This window comes from Schistocerca piceifrons, chromosome 5 (assembly GCF_021461385.2).
Source record: "Schistocerca piceifrons isolate TAMUIC-IGC-003096 chromosome 5, iqSchPice1.1, whole genome shotgun sequence".
NCBI lineage: Eukaryota > Metazoa > Arthropoda > Insecta > Orthoptera > Acrididae > Schistocerca > Schistocerca piceifrons.
In genome coordinates this window covers 54,180,996-54,202,329 of record NC_060142.1, presented here as the reverse complement: position 1 = coordinate 54,202,329, position 21,334 = coordinate 54,180,996, and the positions used below count along the sequence as shown (strand labels likewise).

The window sequence follows — 21,334 nt, the reverse complement described above, 5'->3', positions numbered from 1 at the left end:
TTGATGCAACGTCGAAACTAGTAGCCAAATAAATATGAAATCTTAAGTACAGCTGGAGGAGTTTCATTTTTAATAAAAACAACGTGTTGGTCCACCTCTGTCCCTAAAGCAAGGAGTTATTCGACTTGGCCCTGATTGACAGAGTTCTTGGATGTGAGCGACATAGTGGCAAATCATGTCCAATTGGCGCGTTAGATGGTCAAAATCTCGGACTAGTTAATAGATTATGCTCATAATGTTCCAAACGTTCTCAGTTGGGGAGATATCCGGTTACATTGGTGACCAAGGTGCGGTTTGGCAAGCACGAAGAAGAGAAGCAGAAACTCTCGCTGCATGTGGGTGAGAATTGTCTAACTAAAATCTAATCCCAGGATGGCTTGGCATGAAGGGCAACAAAATACTGTAGAATATCGTAGACGTGCCGCTGTGCTGTAAGGGTGCTGCGGACGACAGCCAAAGGAGTCCTGCTATGATAAGAAATGGCATCCCACACCATTACTCCAGTTTGTCGTATCGTATGTCAGGCAACAGTATCTCGCCGCTGTACAGGGAGCTCGCATAGACATCTTCACTGGTCGTGAGAGCTGGATCTCAAGTGGGACTCATCACGGAAGACAATTATACTCCATTCAAAGATATTCCAAGCCGAAGACTGTCTGATAGCTTCAGCTCTCTGTCGCTAGAATTTTTTAGGATTATCAAATGAATTCAACAGTTACGGAATAGTCAGTGCGATATTCCTTGATGGCACGATGACTCCGGAACGGTATGTGAAGGTTTTGGAAAATGATTTCATCCACATTATCCAAAGTGACTCTGATTTCGACAAGCTGTAGTTCATACAAGACCGAGTTCCACCCCATCGAAGCAAGAGAATGTTTGATGTCCTGGAGGAGCACTCTGGGGACTGCATTCTGGCTCTGGGGTACCCAGAGGCCTCTCACGTGAGCCTCGATCAGCCGCCAAATTGTCCGGATCGGAATACAAGCGACTCCTTTTTGTGGGGTTATATTAAAAACCGCAAAAACATTGCTGAGCTGAAAAAGCCATTGAAGAGGTCAGCGACAGCATCAATGTTCCGAGGGTCATGCAGAATTTCGCTATTCGTCTGCGCCACTTCATCGCCAATGATGTCATAGCCTAAATCCTAATATCTGTAGTGACGTTTACATGTTGAATAAAGTGTGTTCACGCCGTAGTTTGTAAGTAATGTACGTTCTTCTTCATATAGTTCAGTAATTCTTTCCCTGTATTTTCGGGTAAGAGTTTTAGGGGAGACCAAGGTAGTATGGTCACAATATTCTGAGTTGCATGCACGCCGTTCCTAGTTCGTGCTAACAGTTTTGTGGATTTTATTGGTGTTTTATGTTTCTGAAGCTTTCAGTATTCATTTATTGATATACTTAATACTCATTATTCACTCTGTATTCAGTCCATATCACAACAGTTGCACAATGTTGTTCTGTATCACCATTGAGGTTACTTTGAAGGTCTGTTTCTCCAGCTCAGTCCTTAACTGAAATGTCTATCCGAAGTTGACAGTCGCAAACATTTCAGGAATAATTATCAAATATGACAGCTGTGGTGTCACCGCCAGACACCACACTTGCTAGGTGGTAGCCTTTAAATCGGCCGCGGTCCGTTAGTATACGTCGGACCCGCGTGTCGCCACCATCAGTGATTGCAGACGGATCGCCGCCACACGGCAGGTCTAGAGAGACTTCCTAGCACTCGCCCCAGTTGTACAGCCGACTTTTCTAGCGATGGTTCACTGACAAATTACGCTCTCATTTGCCGAGACGATAGTTAGCATAGCCTTCAGCTACGTCATTTGCTACGACCTAGCAAGGCGCCATTACCAGTTACTATTGATGCTGTAAAACATGTACCGTCAAGAGCGATGTTCACCAATTATGGATTAAAGTTAAGTATTCCAGAAGATACGTACGTTTTTTGCTAGTCTCAATTCCTTGTCATGTTCCAGACCTCACGCCAGCCTGCGTGAGCTTAAACGTGTGCCTTTCGGCTTCCTCATAGTGGATTGGCTGTCCTGCCAATCCACAACAACAGCCATCCTTCAAGTTTTTGATAGTTTTTACGCTTGCTTCAGGAAAATATATTAGTAACAAAAAAAAAAGATAACCAGAAAAGAAGTTACTCCAGTAATTACCACGCGTTCGTGCTGCTGACCCAGACTTCACACTACTCACCGTGTACTCGTCTGGCTCAGAGGAGAGGCTTTAGAATACTTCTTCCACAGTGGTGCACACATGGTCCTCGACTTTTGGAATCGGGTTGTGATCGCGCACACTACGCTCACGCGGTCGCCCCATTACCGACGAATCTTCGCAGGATATCTCCAGAGCATCTTTCTTGACCCCCCTCCCCCTCCCCCGATCCTCCACAAACTTGCGGTGTGCCCCTTCTCCCCATTTCGAGACGCAGGGGGTAATGTGCACCGACATATAAGAGCCAACGAAAAACGAACGATTATAATGCAGAAAAAAAGAAAGGAAATTCTTGTTTCATGGGTACTGGGATCTCCTGTACCTCATTCCTACCGCCCTTAAGGGTTGGTGCTCGAACGATTGCCTCTTTCAATTATTTTTATTTCCTTAGATGGGGGAGAGATTTTGTTGAATAGTGCCTAGTCGTCAAATGTGGGGTGTCTGGGAAACCTGATTCCTCGGATCGCTAGACAACATTCAAACAAATCCTATTTATGAGGTTTATGACAAAAGGAAAAAATACAATACTCAACTTTGTGTTAAGCAAATGTGGCGCAAGCAAAGTGCGACAGCCAAAATAAGAAATGTCTTCAGTATAACAATTCCAAGTTCGAGCTACATAGAATGTGCAAGCGTACTAACGAGTGTGGACGTTTCTGTCTTAGTTGCTACTCCTGACGCTGCTGTAGAACTGGCCGCATCCAGTCGGGCGAAGCGCTTATGTCCGCATAGAGGCCGCTGCTGTCACGTTGTCGTCCTGGAGAGGGGTCGGTGAGCGTGCAATTGGCTGATGTCTTCTCACAGCCCTCTCTGCTCTCTCGTTCCCGACTGGCGTACCATAGCTTGACTTTCCGCCGTAACAGAGTTTGGTATAGTTAGGACGGAAACGACAGGAAAGAGATCACTTTATTTTAGTTCGGTAGGGTCACAAGTGGCGGTGCCCTTTAGGATTAGTCCTGCTTTTTTTGTTTTGCTAGGCACCCTTAATGCGCGAATCAAACACTAAAATGAAAAAAAAAAATCGGTAGAGCACTTGCCCACGAAAGCCAGTCCGGCACACAGTTCTACTCTGCTACGAAGTTTCAATATTCTTGTAAACTTCTATGTGAGATGTTCGTTTACCAACATCCTAGTATCAGATAAAATGGAATTTCTTTACTAACATCCTACTATCAGATACAATGGGGTTGCTCCAAATGTTTGAGACCGACAGAGTTCAAGTTATTTTAAATACAGAGGACAATTTTATGAACAGTTTGTTGGTGTTGCTATGGCACCAGTAACAGCTGAGATTTTTGTGAAATATTTTGAGTAACAGGGATTAAGTAAAGCTTTTTCAAAGACGTCCAATTGGCTCAGCTGTGTGGATGACACACCTGCTATATGTCCATATAGCAAAGAAGAGCTTCACGAGTTTCAGAATTTCTTGCATTAGATTCTCCACAAAAGTAACTTTACGTTGGAGACTGAGACTGAGGTTGGTCTTCCTTTCCTAGATGCTTTGGTATATAGGAGATAGGACAGTACTCTTGGACAGAGAGTGTATAAAATGCCTACTAACACAAATATTTAGATGTCACTTTGCACCACTACGCAGCACAGAAGCAACCATGAACGTCATACATGGCTAAAACAAAGCGTGAAATCTGCGGCAGTGGAGCATCACGAGAACTGTGACCTTGACATTGATTTCAATAACGTACATGTGCTGGGTAAGGAAATCAACATTTATAGAAGAACGAGAATCGATTGAAATCTCTAAGAACGAATGTAGCCTCAATAGAGAGAATTCCTTTAGGCTTCCCGCTTCTGACTACCCACCGCCAAGGAAGTGAACACGTGACCGCGACGTGTAAGCAATGCAACAAACGCCTAGGAAGTCACCTCTGTGGCCAATAATGCTTTTAGTACACTTTAGCCCCCCTCTCTTGCTCTATTGGTTTCGCTTCTACGCAACGACGGTGGCCTACCAATAACAGTAGGAAGAATTTTATCAACAGCTCTTCTGGAACATAAGTACAGGAAAAATCCCTTTCTGTCCACTGACGATGGCCAACCAATCGTAGTCAAAAGAATTTTAGCCAACAACCCCACGTCTTCAGCATTAACAGTGTAATCTTCACTTATTATCTAATGGCGATTGTTCATCAATATTAGCCACAGAAGTTTTACTCAGTAATCCCACTTCTCCACATAAACACGGGGAAAAAAACCCATTTTCAGAGACTGTGGCACTGGTCGTTGACAGCGTTCAGTCAGCTGTGGAAACCACGATATCCTGAAGAAGTTACCAGCAGAGAGGGGTGAAAACGTCGATCATATAGAAGGAACTCTACTTTTCCCAGGGGCTTCACCTGCACATGCATTCAACACATATACTGAACGCACATCCTACTCCCCCCCACTGTGCCGATCATTTCCACTCTCAGTCTATCCACCCCTTTCTCCCCTCTCGACCGGCCGCGGTGGCCGGGCTGTTCTAGGCGCTTCAGTCCGGAACCGAGCGACTGCTACAGTCGCAGGTTCGAATCCTGCCTTGGGCATGGATGTGTGTGATGTCCTCAGGTTAGTTTTAAATAGTTCTAAGTTCTAGGGGACTGATGACCTTAGAAGTTAAGTCCCATAGTACTCAGAGCCATTTGAACCAATCCCCACTCGCTCTGCCTCTTCATTTCTTCCACCCTCTCTCTTCGTCGATTTCCTCCACTTCCTTTCTCTGACCATACCTTCCTCCCCGCTCCTTCTGACCATACCCTCCTTCTGCTCTATCTTTCCCCCTCTTCCTTTCTTGCTAGCCCACTACCCGTCTATTTCTCCACCCGCCTCATGCATCTCCCGCTCCCTCACTTTCCCTGTCCAGTTCCTCCTCTCCCTCGCTCTACCTGTCCCCTGTCTGTCTTTCTGAACCTGTCCGCAGCACTGCATACACTCTGTTTTATGTATATAGAAGATACGATGTGGCCTAGCAACCAGGTCACGAAAGCCTGCTCAGAGCATTGCGAATGACGTCACATCCCGCCGACTGCAGCCTTCCTCGTGTTGGCATTCTTACGAGAGCTTATTTTCAGTACTTTCAGTGCATCAAAGGCAATTCCTACAGATGAAGAATGAGGTGAGTACATGATGTCTGTTGGGTGTGTCTAATGTTATTGGAACGTTTCAGATGCAGAATGCAACACAGGATGCCCAGAGGATGTGCGCATGCAGCGTATCAGTATATCTAGGACCTTGAGGAAGTTTGACTCTTTGAAATGAGAGAGGAACATGGGAGCATCATGTAGACTTATCGCATAGAGAGCTGGCTGTAGTGCATTGGCTGCTGAATGAGATGTGATGAGATGGAGTCAGGATAATAGTCAGGCAAGAAGAGTACACGCAGGTCATTAGAGAAGGACTACAGCACGAGAGCATAAGGTTATCCTGGCAGAAAGGCAAATGGTCGCCAGCGACATGCAGGGAGCAGATTATTGGACGATCGGTGGGTTGAGATTTCGAATTCCCATTCATCGTTTTCCATTAACACCATACCACAGATAACAGTTGCATGGTGTAAAGCGAGATTGAACTGTGACGTTGAGTGGGATCTGCGATGATCAGCGTTGTATCTCCCTTCTGTTAGTAGCGGTCAGATAAACATGTTGGTAAACGGCGTGGAAATGTCACGGGAAGCAGCGATTCTCAGGACTCATAACTCCGCAACTTCTGGAGTCATGGTTTGGGGAACTGTTGCATATGACTGCAGGACTGATTTAATTTTGTTGAAGGGAGGCTAAACGCTCGCTGACACTTTCCAAGAATGCCAAATCCTGTTGTGATATCCATTATGAGCAGAGTGCTTACTGGCATATCCCGTTAGGATAATATAAGATGCAACAGAGCAGTTCAGCCAACACAGATGCCTTGAGGAGTGTATGGCTCCTATACTGGCCTGCCCAGTCCCTAAATCGTTTCTCATAGCGAATGTCTGGGAGGCTGTGGGAAGACGTATACCTTCATACCAGCCTCCAGTCAGTCCTCTGCATCAACTGACACAGAACATATTCCAGGCATGGCAGGAGACGATAACTGGAAGGTACTTTTTTCCATATCACAACAAATACAACAGTGTATTAATCCCTGTGAGGGTCACACATCATACGAGTACTCGTGTTGATGGTGGTGGTGGACACCACTTTTGAAAGGAATGCAGGCTTTATCACATCACAAAGTTTGATAAATATTGGAGTGATGTTTCACAATGTATCAATTCCTGTTGTAGTCGTTGCATAACTATTGGAACTGGTAGGGAATGCAACAGTTTTGGTGAGTACCTTAGTGTAGTCAGTAGTTTGGGACTGATGGAGGAGATGAGTGCGTTGAGGGTGGCCAGCAGACCCGGCTCGAAGACGCGCCGCCCCCACTGCCGGAATTCGTTCTCCGGGTTACGCTGGCAGTCGACCTGGATGCCGAAGGCGACGGACGCGATGACGTCAGTGGAGTAGCGGGCGCTCAGCTCCCGCATCTCGACCACCTCCCCTCGCGACGCTGGACCCTGCAGCACCTCCACCATCTCGCGGCCGCAGTCCGCCACTGTCTGCAAGGATAAGGGTCCAGCTTTCCTATAGACAGCGAGTTAAGTGGCTGTGATCGTCGGTAGAGATTTCTCCAGGATATAAAAGTTGCCATATCTGACATCGCTGGACTGCTAAACTTGAAGACCTACTGTGCCCTAATAACTAAATTTTGCAAGATATACCCCAAAAGTTCTGTACTCCAAACTATTGTTGGTTATCAACTCAATAATATATTTTTGAAAGTAGATTACTTTGTACCTGAAAGGCAAACACATTCCATTGTTGATGTCGTCATCCTAGTTGCTGTTGTCCTTTTGAGATGGAATACATCCTACTATGCACAACACAGTTCAAGGACCATTTTCTCGAAACGCCGTAATTGTCTTCTATTGCAACGCATAAGATTGAAATTCGGCTAATCGGTGCCTACAACACTCCTCTGTAATGAACTTAGTATTAATACCTTCAGCTGCGTTGATATATACCAACGGGGACGGGTGAAAATGTGTGCCTCGACCGGGACTCGAACCCAGGATCTCCTGCTCACATGGCAGACGCTCTACCCATCTGAGCCACCGAGGGAACAGTAGATAGCGCGACTGCAGGGACTATCTCTCGCACGCCTCCCGCGAGACCCACATTCTCACCTTGTATGTCCACACACTACATTCGTAGTGTCCCATCCCAACACACACATTACTCGTGGAAGACATTCTTACCAAGTCCCGTAAGAGTTCGCGGAATATGTGCGCATCCGCACAGAAGAAGGAGGTCATGGCCGGTATTGCCAGAACTATATACTTATATGGATATGGTGTCTGTTCTTTCGGACATGTCCGAAAGAACAGACACCATATCCATATAAGTACATTCCTATGTAATGGTGAAGGACGTGCAGCCCTGCGACACCACCTTCGGGCTCGGTGACGCTTCAAACAGCAAGAAGTCGACACATGCGAAAACAAAGGCCAGTGCTCAGAACCTCACGCCATACGTCAGCAGTACAAACCACAGACAGTGTACTACATCTTGATGCGCATCATTTCTGCTACAGGAAGCAACAAGGGGCTACATCCTCCATTGTCCTGCATGGGAGCGATGAACACTCGGACAAGATGGCCGTAAGAGCCCACCAGCTGTTTCTAATAAACGGTGCCCATAAACTGTTGATATTGTAGTTCGAGAGTAAGGCAAAGGCAATGACATGAGGTGTTAAAGGAGCGCTGTGCGTGAAATTTACAAAGGGAGGAATCTTTATGAAGAATTTCGTAATTTATATCACCAACTGTGAAGATCACCAAACAAATTCTTCGAAAACATGAGAATGAGCACAGATATATTCGATTATCTTGTCAATGAATTAAAGACAACTTTTTCTTAATGAGGTAACAAACTTTTAGTGGTTGGTAAGTGCAGTCTGGTTTTAGCAGCCAATAGTTTCCGCCATATCGCGACAAGATGATGGCAAACCAATACCGGAAACCAACGTTGAAATTCGCTTTTGGAAACGACTTTGCTAGAACAAATACACGCGATGTCGAGAGGTTTTTCAAGGAAGAAGTCAAGATACCTCCTGCCGATATACTCGGCATCTACTTTACGATCGTAACGTGAAACTTATTACCGACGCTCTATGTCACAGGGCCGTTTGGGAGATGAAGCAAAGACTCCGCTTCTGCCCGCAGACGGAATTGTTGGCAACGTCGAGGCCGACCATGCCGGATTGGAACTGCAGCTATACGGGTATCTGAGCTACCCTTAGAACTCCCAGCGGCATACGTCGTGGCGGCGGTCTGACCCTACACTACAGCACAAGAACATGCGGCAGGAAAGTGGACCCAATTGTATCCAGTCGTCAGCGGAGTACACTGGGTGCCCATTGTACTCCGATGACACATACCGTCATACCTCGACATAGCAGGCTGCCGGGCCAAAACCATAAAAAATCAGTGTGTGGCCATATGTACATTCTGCCTGCTCGTCATCAACTGGATGGTGAAGAACACCAACCATTCGTATCCTGTATCGTTACTGATGACGAAAAATAGTGTCTTTATGCCAACGTAAGGAAAAGAAAGGAACGGCTGAGCTCTAACAAAGCAGTAAATCTCTATGCGAAGACCTGAGTGCAACCACAAAAGATCATTTTATGGATGTGGTGGAAAAGCGATGGCACTGTGCACTACGAGTTGCTTCCCTAAGGTGTAAGTGTCACTGCTGACATGTATTGTCAGTAACTGAGACGCCTTGCAGAGACAATCCAAGAACAATGAGCAGTAGGACTGCATGAAGTGACGCTAATCCGTGATAACACCTGGCAGCATTCTGCTACACAGATATAAACACTATACAGGAGTTGGTTTGAGAACTCATTGTGCACCGTCCTTAGTCACTTGATTTTCATCTCTTCCCCTCCCTATAGAAGAACCGTCAAGTAACTTCCTTTCTGGATGAAAATGCACTCTGAACACGACTCGATGAGTTCTTTACAACAAGACCACGTGCGTTCTACAGTTGTGGAACTGAAAAGTTACCCTAGTGTTGGCAAGACTATTGTAAATGGTGAAGGAGAACATATTGCTGGCCGCTGTGGCCGAGCGGTTCTAGGCACTTGAGTCCCGAACCGCGCTTCAGCTATGGTCGCAGGATCGAATCCTGCCTTGAGCATCGATGTGTGTGATGTCCTTAGGTTGTTGTTCGAGTGGTCTTCAGTCCTGAGACTGGTTTGATCCAGCTCTCCATACTACTCTATCCTGTGCAAGCTTCATCATCTCCCAGTACTTAATGCAACCTACATCCTTCTGAATCTGCTTAGTGTATTCATCTCTTGGTCTCCCCCTACGATTTTTACCCTCCACGCTGCCCTCCAATGCTAAATTTGTGTTCCCTTGATGCCTCAGAGCATGCCCTACCAACCAATCGCTTCTTCTACTCAAGTTGTGCCACAAGCTCCTCTTCTCCCCAATTCTATTCAATACCTCCTCATTAGTTATGTGATCTACCCATCTAATCTTCAGCATTCTTCTGTAGCACCACATTTCGAAAGCTTCTATTCTCTTCTTGTCTAAGCTATTTATCGTCCATGTTTCACTTCCATACATCGCTACACTCCATACAAATACTTTCAGAAACGACGTCCTGACACTTAAATCTAAACTCGATGTTAACAAGTTTCTCTTCTTCAGAAAAGTTTTCCTTTCCATTGAAATTCTACATTTTATATCCTCTCTACCTCGACCATCATCAGTTATTTTGCTCCCCAAATAGCAAAACTCCTTTACTACTTTCAGTGTCTCATTTCCTAATCTAATTCCCTCAGCATCACCCGACTTAATTCGACTACATTCCATTATCCTCGTTTTGCTTTTGTTGATGTTCATCTTATATTCTCCTTTCAAGACACTGTCCATTCCGTTCAACTGCTCTTCCAAGTCCTTTGCTGTCTCTGACAGAATTACAATGTCATCAGCGAACCTCAAAGTTTTTATTTCTTCTCCATGGATTTTAATACCTACTCCGGATTTTTCTTTTGTTTCCTTTACTGCTTGCTCAATATACAGATTGAATAACATCGGGGAGAGGCTACAACCCTGTCTCACTCCCTTCCCAACCACTGCTTCCCTTTCATGCCCCTCGACTCTTATAACTGCCTTCTTGTCCTTAGTTTAGTTGGTTTAAGTAGTTCTGAGTCTGGGGGACTGATGACCTCAGATGTTATGTCTCATAGTGCTTAGAGCCATTTGAACCATTTGAGAACATATTATTGATGACTGAAGTCTCCGTTATGTGTATCTGCTGTCTTTATTAAACTTATGAAAAAATGCTGTGAACTCATGCACCAGGCCCAATATTAAAAATACATAAACGTACTGGCACAACTAGTGTAGCTTACAGATTACACTGCACTTGGCACTGAACGAGTTTGAATTTTTGGCAGTTCAGTTCAGTGGCTGGTGAGTGACGACTGGGAGATCAAGAAGTGTGTGTGTGTGTGTGTGTGTGTGTGTGTGTGTGTGTGTGTGTGTGCGTGCGTGCGCATTTTCGGGCGCATGCATCTAAAGTGTGTCAGGTGTCTGCTGTGAAGCACCCTCCGCCACGTAACATTGGTAAAAGCACTCTCTGCAACTTTGGTAGGATTCAACCTCTACCATACAACATTGATAGGAAGCACTCTCTACCATATATCATTGCTACAAAGACTCGTTGCAATGCAACATTGGTATGAATCACGCTTTGCCATTGATGATGTCTTACAGCCACAGCCATCACGACCATGCCCTTGCATGGTGGTTACCTGGCCATTGTATTTGTTATGTTGCCATTGCATTCCATCCTTTCTTCATTTGGTCCAGAATACCCATTGGCCTACTACTATTCTGTAGCAGACCTTTATAAGAAGCTTTTATTCTCTTCTTGTCCGAACTGCTTGTCGTCCACATTTCACTTTCGTACAAGACTACACGCCATTACTACTTGTACTTTATCTCTGCTCTCTTCAGAACTTCAAAGAGTGCATTCCACTCAACATATTTCATAACTACATCCTTTTATATTATTAATACCGCTATTTATATGACCTATACTGAATTAATGATCTGATAAAATATCATCATATGATTGAATCAAGAACATTTGATCAGCTATGAAACAATGTTAACAAAAGTTATTTCAGATGAAATTATATATTTCTGAGACATATTAAATCTCTGCTTTATTTATGATAATGAATGCAAGCTGAAGCAATGAATCAAAATTTGTACCAACACTGGGATTCGAACATGGATCTCCACTTACTAGGCAGATGCTATAACCATTGCGCCACAAGACTCCAGATATGTTTATTTAAAAGGATTTATTGTCTTATTTTAATTTATTATATTTTTTAATACTGACTGGTGTTTATAATTAAATAAATCTTCTGCTACCAGTCACGATTTTTCTTTATTTTACTATTCGCACGACGTGTTTCGAGAAATAATTCTCATTTTCAAGTGCGTTTTTTTGATGTGTGTTAAGCCATTTCTTTTGATGTTGTCAGTGTGTGTGAGCCTGCTTCATTTTGTTGTCTTTTACTGTAATACATAAGAAACGCGATTTTTAGTATCAATTTTTTCTGTGAGATTAGTGGCTAAAGTTTCTTATGTATTACAGTAAAAGTCAACAAAATGAAGCAGACTCACACACACTGACAACATCAAAAGAAATGGCTTAACACACATCAAAAAACGCACTTGAAAATGAGAATTATTTCTCGAAACGCGTCGTGCGAATAGTAAAATAAAGAAAAATCGTGACTGGTAGCAGAAGATTTATTTAATTATAAACAAACCTATTGTATCTACAGTCGCAGGCTTTCACAAACCATTTATAATGGATCAAATCAAACTGACTGGTGTAATTAAAGATCAGCTAAAGTGCTTCGAAAATTATGTATTTTGTTTTGTTTGGGGTATAGATAAAACTCCCCCCATGAACCACGGACCTTGCTGTTGGTGGGGAAGCTTGCGTGCCTCAACGATACAGATAGCCGTACCGTAGGTGCAACCACAACGGAGGGGTATCTGTTGAGAGGCCAGACAAACGTGTGGTTCCTGAAGAGGGGCAGCAGCCTTTTCAGTAGTTGCAGGGGCAACAGTCTGGATGATTGACTGATCTGGCCTTGTAACATTAACCAAAATGGCCTTGCTGTTCTGGTACTGCGAACGGCTGAAAGCAAGGGGAAACTACAGTCGTAATTTTTCCCGAGGGCATGCAGCTTTACTGTATGATTAAATGATAATGGCGTCCTCTTGGGTAAAATATTCCGGAGGTAAAATAGTCCCCCATTCGGATCTCCAGGCGGGGACTACTCAAGAGGACGTTATTATCAGGAGAAAGAAAACTGGCGTTCTACGGATCGGAGCTTGGAATGTCAGATCCCTTAATCGGGCAGGTAGGTTAGAAAATTTAAATAGGGAAATGGATAGGATAAAGTTAGATATAGTGGGAATTAGTGAAGTTCGGTGGCAGGAGGAACAAGACTTTTGGTCAGGTGAATACAGGGTTATAAATACAAAATCAAATAGGGGTAATGCAAGAGTAGATTTAATAATGAATAAAAAAATAGGAGTGCGGGTAAGCTACTACAAACAGCATAGTGAACGCTTTATTGTGGCCAAGAAAGACACGAAGCCCACGCCTACTACAGTAGTACAAGTTTATATGCCAACTACCTCTGCAGATGACGAAGAAATTGATGAAATGTATGATGAGATAAAAGAAATTATTCAGGTAGTGAAGGGAGATGAAAATTTAATACTCATGGGTGACTGGAATTCAAGAGTAGGAAAAGGGAGAGAAGGAAACGTAGTAGGTGAATATGGATTGGAGCTAAGAAATGAAAGAGGAAGCCGCCTGGTAGAATTTTGCGCAGAGCATAACTTAATCATAGCTAACACTTGGTTTATGACTCATGAAAGAAGGTTGTATACATGGAAGAACCCTGGAGGTACTAAAAGGTATCAGACAGATGATATAATGGTAAGACAGAGATTTAGGAACCAGGTTTTAAATTGTAACACATTTCCAGAGGCAGATGTGGACCCTGACCACAATCTATTGGTTATGAACTGTAGATTAAAACTGAAGAAACTGAAAAAACGTGGGAAATTAAGGAGATGGGACCTGGATAAACTGAAAGAACCAGGGGTTGTACAGAGTTTCAGGGAGAGCATAAGGGAACAATTGACAGGAATATGGGAAAGAAATACAGTAGAAGAAGAATGGGTAGCTTTGAGGGATGAAATAGTGAAGGCAGCAGAGGATCAAATAGATAAAAAGACGAGGGCTAGTAGAAACCCTTGGGTAACAGAAGAAATATTGAATTTGGTTGATGAAAGGAGAAAATATAAAAATGCAGTAAATGAAGCAGGCAAAAAGGAGTACAAACGACTCAAATATGAGATCGACAGGAAGTGCAAAATGGCTAAGCAGGGTTGGGTAGAGGACAAATGTAAGGATGTAGAGGCTTATCTCACTAGGGGTAAGATAGATACTGCCTACAGGAAAATTAAAGAGAGCTTTGGAGAAAGGAGAACCACTTGCATGAATACCAAGAGCTTTGATGGAAACCCAGTTCTCAGCAAAGATGGGAAAGCGGAAAGGTGGAAGGAGTATATAGGGGGTCTATACAAGGGCGATGTACTTGAGAACAATATTATGGAAATGGAAGACGATGTAGATGAAGATGAAATGGGAGATATGATTTTGCGTGAAGAGTTTGACAGAGCACTGAAAGACCTGAGTCGAAACAAGGCCCCCGGAGTAGACAACATTCCATTAGAACTACTGACAGCCTTGGGAGAGCCAGTCTTGACAAAACTCTACCATCTGGTGAGGAAGATGTATGAGACAGGCGAAATACCCTCAGACTTCAAGAAGAATATAATAATCCCAAGCCCAAAGAAAGCAGGTGTTGACAGATGTGAAATTTACCGAACTATCAGTTTAATAAGTCACAGCTGCAAAATACTAATGAGAATTCTTTACATACGAATGGAAAAACTGGTAGAAGCCGACCTCGGCGAAGATCGGTTTGGGTTCCGTAGAAATATTGGAACACGTGAGGCAATACTGACCTTACGACTTATCTTAGAAGAAATATTAAGGAAAGGCAAACCTACGTTTCTAGCATTTGTAGACTTAGAGAAAGCTTTTGACAATGCTGATTGGAATACTCTCTTTCAATTTCTGAAGGTGGCAGGGGTGAAAAACAGGGAGCGAAAGGCTATTTACAATTTGTACAGAAAGCAGATGGCAGTCATACGAGTCGAGGGGTATGAAAGGGAAGCAGTGGTTGGGAAGGGAGTGAGACAGGGTTGTAGCCTCTCCCCGATGTTATTCAATCTGTATATTGAGCAAGCAGTAAAGGAAACAAAAGAAAAATCCGGAGTAGGTATTAATATCCATGGAGAAGAAATAAAAACTTCGAGGTTCGCTGATGACATTGTAATTCTGTCAGAGACAGCAAAGGACTTGGAAGAGCAGTTGAACGGAATTGACAGTGTCTTGAAAGGAGAATATAAGATGAACATCAACAAAAGCAAAACGAGGATAATGGAATGTAGTCGAATTAAGTCGGGTGATGCTGAGAGAATTAGATTAGGAAATGAGACACTGAAAGTAGTAAAGGAGTTTTGCTATTTGGGGAGCAAAATAACTGATGATGGTCGAAGGAGACAGGATATAAAATGTAGACTGGCAATGGCAAGGAAAGCGTTTCTGAAGAAGAGAAATTTGTTAACATTGAATATAGATTTAAGTGTCGGGAAGTCGTTTCTGAAAGTATTTGTATGGAGTGTAGCCATGTATGGAAGTGAAACATGGACGATAAATAGCTTAGACAAGAAGAGAATAGAAGCTTTCGAAATGTGGTGCTACAGAAGAATGCTGAAGATTAGATGGGTAGATCACATAACTAATGAGGAGGTATTGAATAGAATTGGGGAGAAGAGGAGCTTGTGGCACAACTTGAGTAGAAGAAGCGATTGGTTGGTAGGGCATGCTCTGAGGCATCAAGGGAACACAAATTTAGCATTGGAGGGCAGCGTGGAGGGTAAAAATCGTAGAGGGAGACCAAGAGATGAATACACTAAGCAGATTCAGAAGGATGTAGGATGCAGTAGGTACCGGGAGATGAAGAAGCTTGCACAGGATAGAGTAGCATGGAGAGTTGCATCAAACCAGTCTCAGGACTGAAGACCACAACATAGATAAAACTAGGGATAACATTTGACTATAGAAATGTGGGAAGCTCTTCAAACTAACATATAATTATCCAATAGAAGAGTGTCCCAACAGGCAAGGTTTATCGAATATCGTTCTTGTCTTCCCAGTTAGATGGGGTACGTGCAGCCCTGTGAACTGGGTTTGCAGAAATCGTAACTGACTGTATGCTGCATTGTGTTCCATAAGGCGGAATGGACATCTTTTCCCGCCATAAAATTTGCAGTTTTCTGTCTTCTGGCAACAGAGCTGTTGCGTTTTGGTCCACACACGAAGGACGAGGTGCGATTGGAAAGTTTTAAGAATGGGCTTGTAATTGTACAATGGTGGTACACGCTACTGTGATGCATCTCCTTCAAGATACTCAAAAATGGCTCTGAGCACTATGGGACTTAACATCTATGGTCATCAGCCGTAGAACTTAGAACTACTTAAACCTAACTAACCTAAGGACATCACACAACACCCAGTCATCACGAGGCAGAGGAAATCCCTAACACCCCCCCCGGGAATCGAACCCGGTAACCCGGGTTCAAGATACTCCCCTTCTGACCGAACATACCGACTCCAACGGTGTTTCCACTTTTGGAAACATTCCTGGAAATTTTTTTCCTGAAGTGTGTTAAGGATGCTCTCCGTATTTGTCTGGATGTCTTCAATCGAGTCAAATCGCTTCCCTTTCAGTGAAAATTTCAGTTTAGGAACAGGTAGAAGTCCGCAGGGGCCAGATCAGGGGAATATGGCGGTTGAGGAAGCGCAGGAATTCTTAATTTGGTAAAAAATTCAGCGATGGAGAAGGCACGATGAGTCGGAGCATTGCCATGGTGTATACCACCCAGCTCCTGTCTTTTCACAATGCATGCCTTTTCTTCCGCACCTTTTCGCGCAAACGCTCAAGGAAACATTTGTAGTATTCCTGGTTAATTGTCTGTCCTCCAGGGCAAATTCATGATGCACAATACCGGCAGAATCGAAAAAAAAACCACCAACATTGTCTTCACCTTGAACCGACTTTGCCGTGCTTTTTCGGTCGTGGTGAACCTGTAGTTTTCCACTGCGAAGACTGCACTTTGGTTTCAGGATCATATCCATTTATTCGTCACCTGTAATTTCCCTGTTTAACAAATCTGGATCATTTTTAGTCCGGTTAATCAGTTCTTGACACACTTCAAGTCGGTATTGTCTCTGGTCGTTTGACAACACTTTTGGAATGAATTTTGCGGACACTCGATGCATGTTCAGAACTTCATTTAAAATCGGCTGAACTGCATAGAAACTTAAATTAAGTTCATCAGAAATCTCCCTAATTGTAAGTCTACGATCAGAACGCACTAAGTAGTGAACTTTTACAACATTTTCATTTCTTTTTGAGATGGAAGGACTGCCGGACCGTGGTTCATCTTCAAATGATTCGCGGCCATTTTTAAATCTTTTGAACCAGACAAAAACATTTGACTGGCTTATACAATTATCTACAATGGCTATTTTCAATAGTTCGTAAGACTCAGAGGATGATTTCCCGGTTTAAAAACAAAATTTCACACAAACTCGTTGCTCCGTTTTTACATCAATTTTCACGCAGACAGAATCCGGCAACAAGCCCTAACAGATCCACACTCAACCTGCTACCACTACGAACTGAATAAAGGCAACGCAGTTTCCTGTCAGAGGGCATATAAGGACAAGACAATGACTCACTCCGCACCCTCCATGGACCTGTCTACCAAACCAGTAAGCAGTAGCGGATCCATTCTTAAAACTTTCCAATCACACCTCGTATAGGTGAGTACACGTCATGTATAAAATGGCGGTGTTCTTTGCAATCTACTGATATCGGTTTGTGCAGTAGAACAATGTAGTTCGGAATAAGAATGCTTATTAAAAAATATAGAAGATTATAAGGTGTAGAACTGATTGGGGTACTTCTAAATAAAGAACCTTCATTGTACCGATCAGTGTATGGATAAACATGGACCTCTAGAAGCTACAAGTAGATCATAAGCAGTCACATCGGATAGTGAGCCAAAACACAGTTGACTGCAGTTGGTCGATGTTAGTAAATTCCATGTTCCGTGTACTGTTTTTTCGCACAAATGGTAGAACGAACATCGTAATGATGTGGATTGAGTCACTTCACACCCGCATTATACATTGATACATAAATATGATTACAATCTGAGGAATAACAATTGATTTTGTTTCGGTGTATAGTTATGAGTTAGTAATTCCTGCCAATCGCCTGCTACAAAGTTACCATGATTCGAAGTTCAAATATGGCGGAATTAAGTCGTTTTAGCAGTTACAAAATGTGTTTCTTCCGGTTCAAATTATAAATATGCCGGGCAGTAGTCTCACCTGGAACATCATCTTCATTTTTCCAGATGTAAACGTGGGCGTCAACTTCACACGTAATCTGCGCCATTTGTTCCCACGAATAGCAAAAAGGTGTTGGCTTATGGGTTCGTTCTCATTTACGAGTGCCATTCTGTCTTGGAAGGTCCAGAAGTCCTTGACGAGAATGCAACGGATCAAATCCGGGTCCAGTACCACCAGGGTTGGTCGAGTGAAGAAATATATTCCGCCGAAACGATTGCCTGGAAAAAAAGTTTCAAATGATAAACTCGATAATATTGTATATAAAACGAAAATCTGCCCAATTTTGGCATTGTGTATGCACACATACATACTCTGCAAACTTCTGTCAAATTCATGGCAGAAAAGTATTTAGAAATATGCGTCCATGAACAAAAACTATGGAAATTTTCACAGTAAGTAATCCACTACCCTCTATACTATAGTTTATAACTATGAGGATGTACAGTGTTATTCTGGCCGTCGTGTAACCCATTGAGTACCAATAGTTTCTGCATGAAACCAACATTATATTTTTATTATTATTATTTGGAAGTTCCAGTGCTTTCGCATGAAACATCTGATGCTATTGCAAGTCAGAGACATCTAGTGGTACACTGAGGTGTTATGTGATTGTAGGAGATTGTGAGGTGTATTTTTTTATGTTGATCATGTTGAGGAGGTCATTAATAGTCAAAATAAGTATATCTAAAGTAACTGTAACGTAAATTTGAGTTTGTACTACTGCTGTTACATGTGCTTTCTAAACTGAATCACTAGAGCATTCAGTACATTTGATAAAATTCATTAAATTTTAGGTCCGTTTTTTACTTGTTGTTTAGGTCTATAATTTGTTTTAGGCACTATGAGATCATAGAAGTTCCGATGTGTGGGATTGTGTGTAGGAAAAATGTGAAATTGCTTTCAAGGGGTGGTTGAAAACTGTATGTCCCAGTGGTTCCAAAATAAAACCACAACATTAATATCATTTTGGTTGTTCACTTTTCACTAATTTACTCTTGTATTCGTTGCTTACTATTAAGGTAAAAGTTAATTTTGTGAAAAACTTTAAAATTATATTCCCAAGTCAAACCACCTCTTTAAAACAATTTGTTGTATACTTTTTGAGTAATTATTTTTGTATTAGTTGCTCACTACAATGAAAAAGGTCAATTATGTGAAAAATATAAATTTTTTATGTTGTTGGCACTCAAAGAGTTCTTGGATCCGTTTTACTGCGCTCATAGGAATCTTTTCCAGGTAGCTTAATGTTGATGAGGATAAAAGATGAACTGAACGAATTTCTTTCTCCTCTGGAGTGGCTAGAATGGTATCCACTTAAGAATGAAAGAATGACTTGGTTTATGACATGGAAGAAATTTAGAGGCGCGACAAACTGTCACATGCTCACTTACCGACCTCACTAGGCTTCATTAAAATGTATTTCTTTCCCTTATTTATTCAGGGTAATTTAGGGACCTAGTCCTACCATTTTGTATACATGGGCGTAAACATTGCTTACATGTTACAAGGCTGAGGCTGGGGAGGTAGTGTCATGAAGGAGACAATGGTCACTGACATTCACACACCAAGGACACATCGGGTTTCACATTTACCTCTTAGCTGGCAAGACACGTGACAATTTATGGTTGTGCAAATCAGAAAACAAAGGAGAGGAGAAATATATCTTTTCACTCTTCATTACGACTGTCGACTGGTATGATGTGGCACTTCGTCATTTGCTGTCTTGTGCTAATATATTCAAACCTACATAACTACTATATCCAACATCGTCTTTAATTTGTTCTACTTACTCTGGTCTATTATTCCCCCCCCCCCCCCCCCCTCCCGCCCTCTCACCACCACTACGTTTTCCAGCCCTAAGTTAACTGTTCCTGGTTGACATAACAAATTTTCCTCCGGCATTCAAACATATTTAAAAAGTGCAACATCAAGTTGCGACAGTAGAACAAAGGTAAAACATAAATGCTGTTCTCATTTCATTAGGGCTCACATTCTGCGTTTAAGAGTTTCTGATTTTTGCATATGAAGCTATCACTGGATGCTGCTAGAGAGGTGCTGGATATTTTACAAAGTTGCTTATGTGTTCATCTTTGTGTGAAAGTGGACAAAGATTACAGAAATTCGTTTATAATAAAGGAAATGAAGTTATAAGAGAAATTCAAAGCTGAAGCATATTATTCAAATACTTAATAATTTTTTTGTTGGTCTTCACTTCCATTTAGATTATCCGCGTATTTATTTTATTAAAGACTTTACACGCCACATTTTGTAATTATTGCCCACAACCTGTACCAGTTTCATCTGTGTTACACGTTGTAATGTTGCCATGCAGTCTTCCCACACACGTAGCCATCTGCATCCAATTATTTAATGGATATTGAAGGTTTCTCAATGTTTGATACTGACTGTGTGTGATACTATATCTCTGTCAGTATTTTTTCCCTCACCCTTGTTCTGTATTACCAAAATAATGTAAATAGAAATTACAGGTGGCGAGAAATCTATTTCCCGTTTCGTAAATCTGTAATCCGAGGTATCCTTGAAAGAGAATGCTGTTTAAACGAACTCCATACCCATTCTGAAGCAATGGTATGGTAGAAGTATAAGCGCCTTTGTTGCTTGATGTTTCGGTTACTCAGTCTAATATGATTCTGATCCTGTGACATTTCACTCATGGCCACCCAGTTATGCTCGTCCCGTGGTTAATAGGCCCCCATAGACGGCTTAACCAGTTGGCTGCCCCCCACCCCCATTTGGGTCTGACCTGACCCTTTCGCCTTTGTGTGGGCGATTTTATAGCAGTCAGGTCCGTGGCATGAATGTGTCGGTTTTCCTGACAGACCTCTACCTGTTTACCCAACTGTTACCTGCCACCTCATACTCTTGTCAGTGCAGACAAGTAAGAATGTGCCCACACAAATTCAGACAGGTCTCCGACCCACTCAGCGGTGACGGGAGGGGGAGATTCAAAAATGGCTCTGAGCACTATGGGACTTAACTTCTGAGGTCATCAGTCCCCTAGAACTTAGAACTACTTAAACCTAACTAACCTAAGGACATCACACACATCCATGCCCGAGGCAGGATTCGAACCTGCGACCGTAGCGGTAGCGCGGTTCCAGACTGTAGCGCCTAGAACCGCTCGGCCACTCCGGCCGTCGGAGGGGGAGATGGTGGGGGTCAGGTAACAAGTCTGGCTGTGAATGGATGGCTTAATAAGTACGCTTGAGTCATTTTCTGGTATCGAAGGTGACAGGGGCTGTTTCCCAGTCTGTGGGTAGCATTATCTAAATAAGCTATGGTCTGAGTCTACTAGACTGATTTAAGGGCTTGTCACTTTCCATGATGGCAGGTATCTTCTAATACCACTAGGAAAGAAATTCTGAGTGTCTCAGCAGGAAGCAGCACTTTGCA

General features: G+C 42.8%; 1 protein-coding gene and 1 non-coding gene across 3 annotated transcripts in view; both read right to left on the bottom strand.

The window, feature by feature from the left end:
- Nucleotides 1-21,334, bottom strand: part of LOC124798468 (cytochrome P450 6k1-like) — a 103,099-nt gene that overhangs the window by 59,634 nt on the left and 22,131 nt on the right. For both annotated transcript variants that reach the window (XM_047261898.1, XM_047261899.1), the window contains exons 3-4: nucleotides 17,900-18,138; nucleotides 6,539-6,801 (exon numbers count right to left, since the gene is read on the bottom strand). In XM_047261898.1, coding sequence (XP_047117854.1) covers nucleotides 6,539-6,801; nucleotides 17,900-18,138 — 502 coding nt within the window. The remainder of the gene's footprint in view (nucleotides 1-6,538; nucleotides 6,802-17,899; nucleotides 18,139-21,334) is intronic.
- Nucleotides 7,290-7,363, bottom strand: Trnat-ugu. The gene has a single exon. It is a non-coding gene; the product is annotated as a tRNA-Thr (tRNA).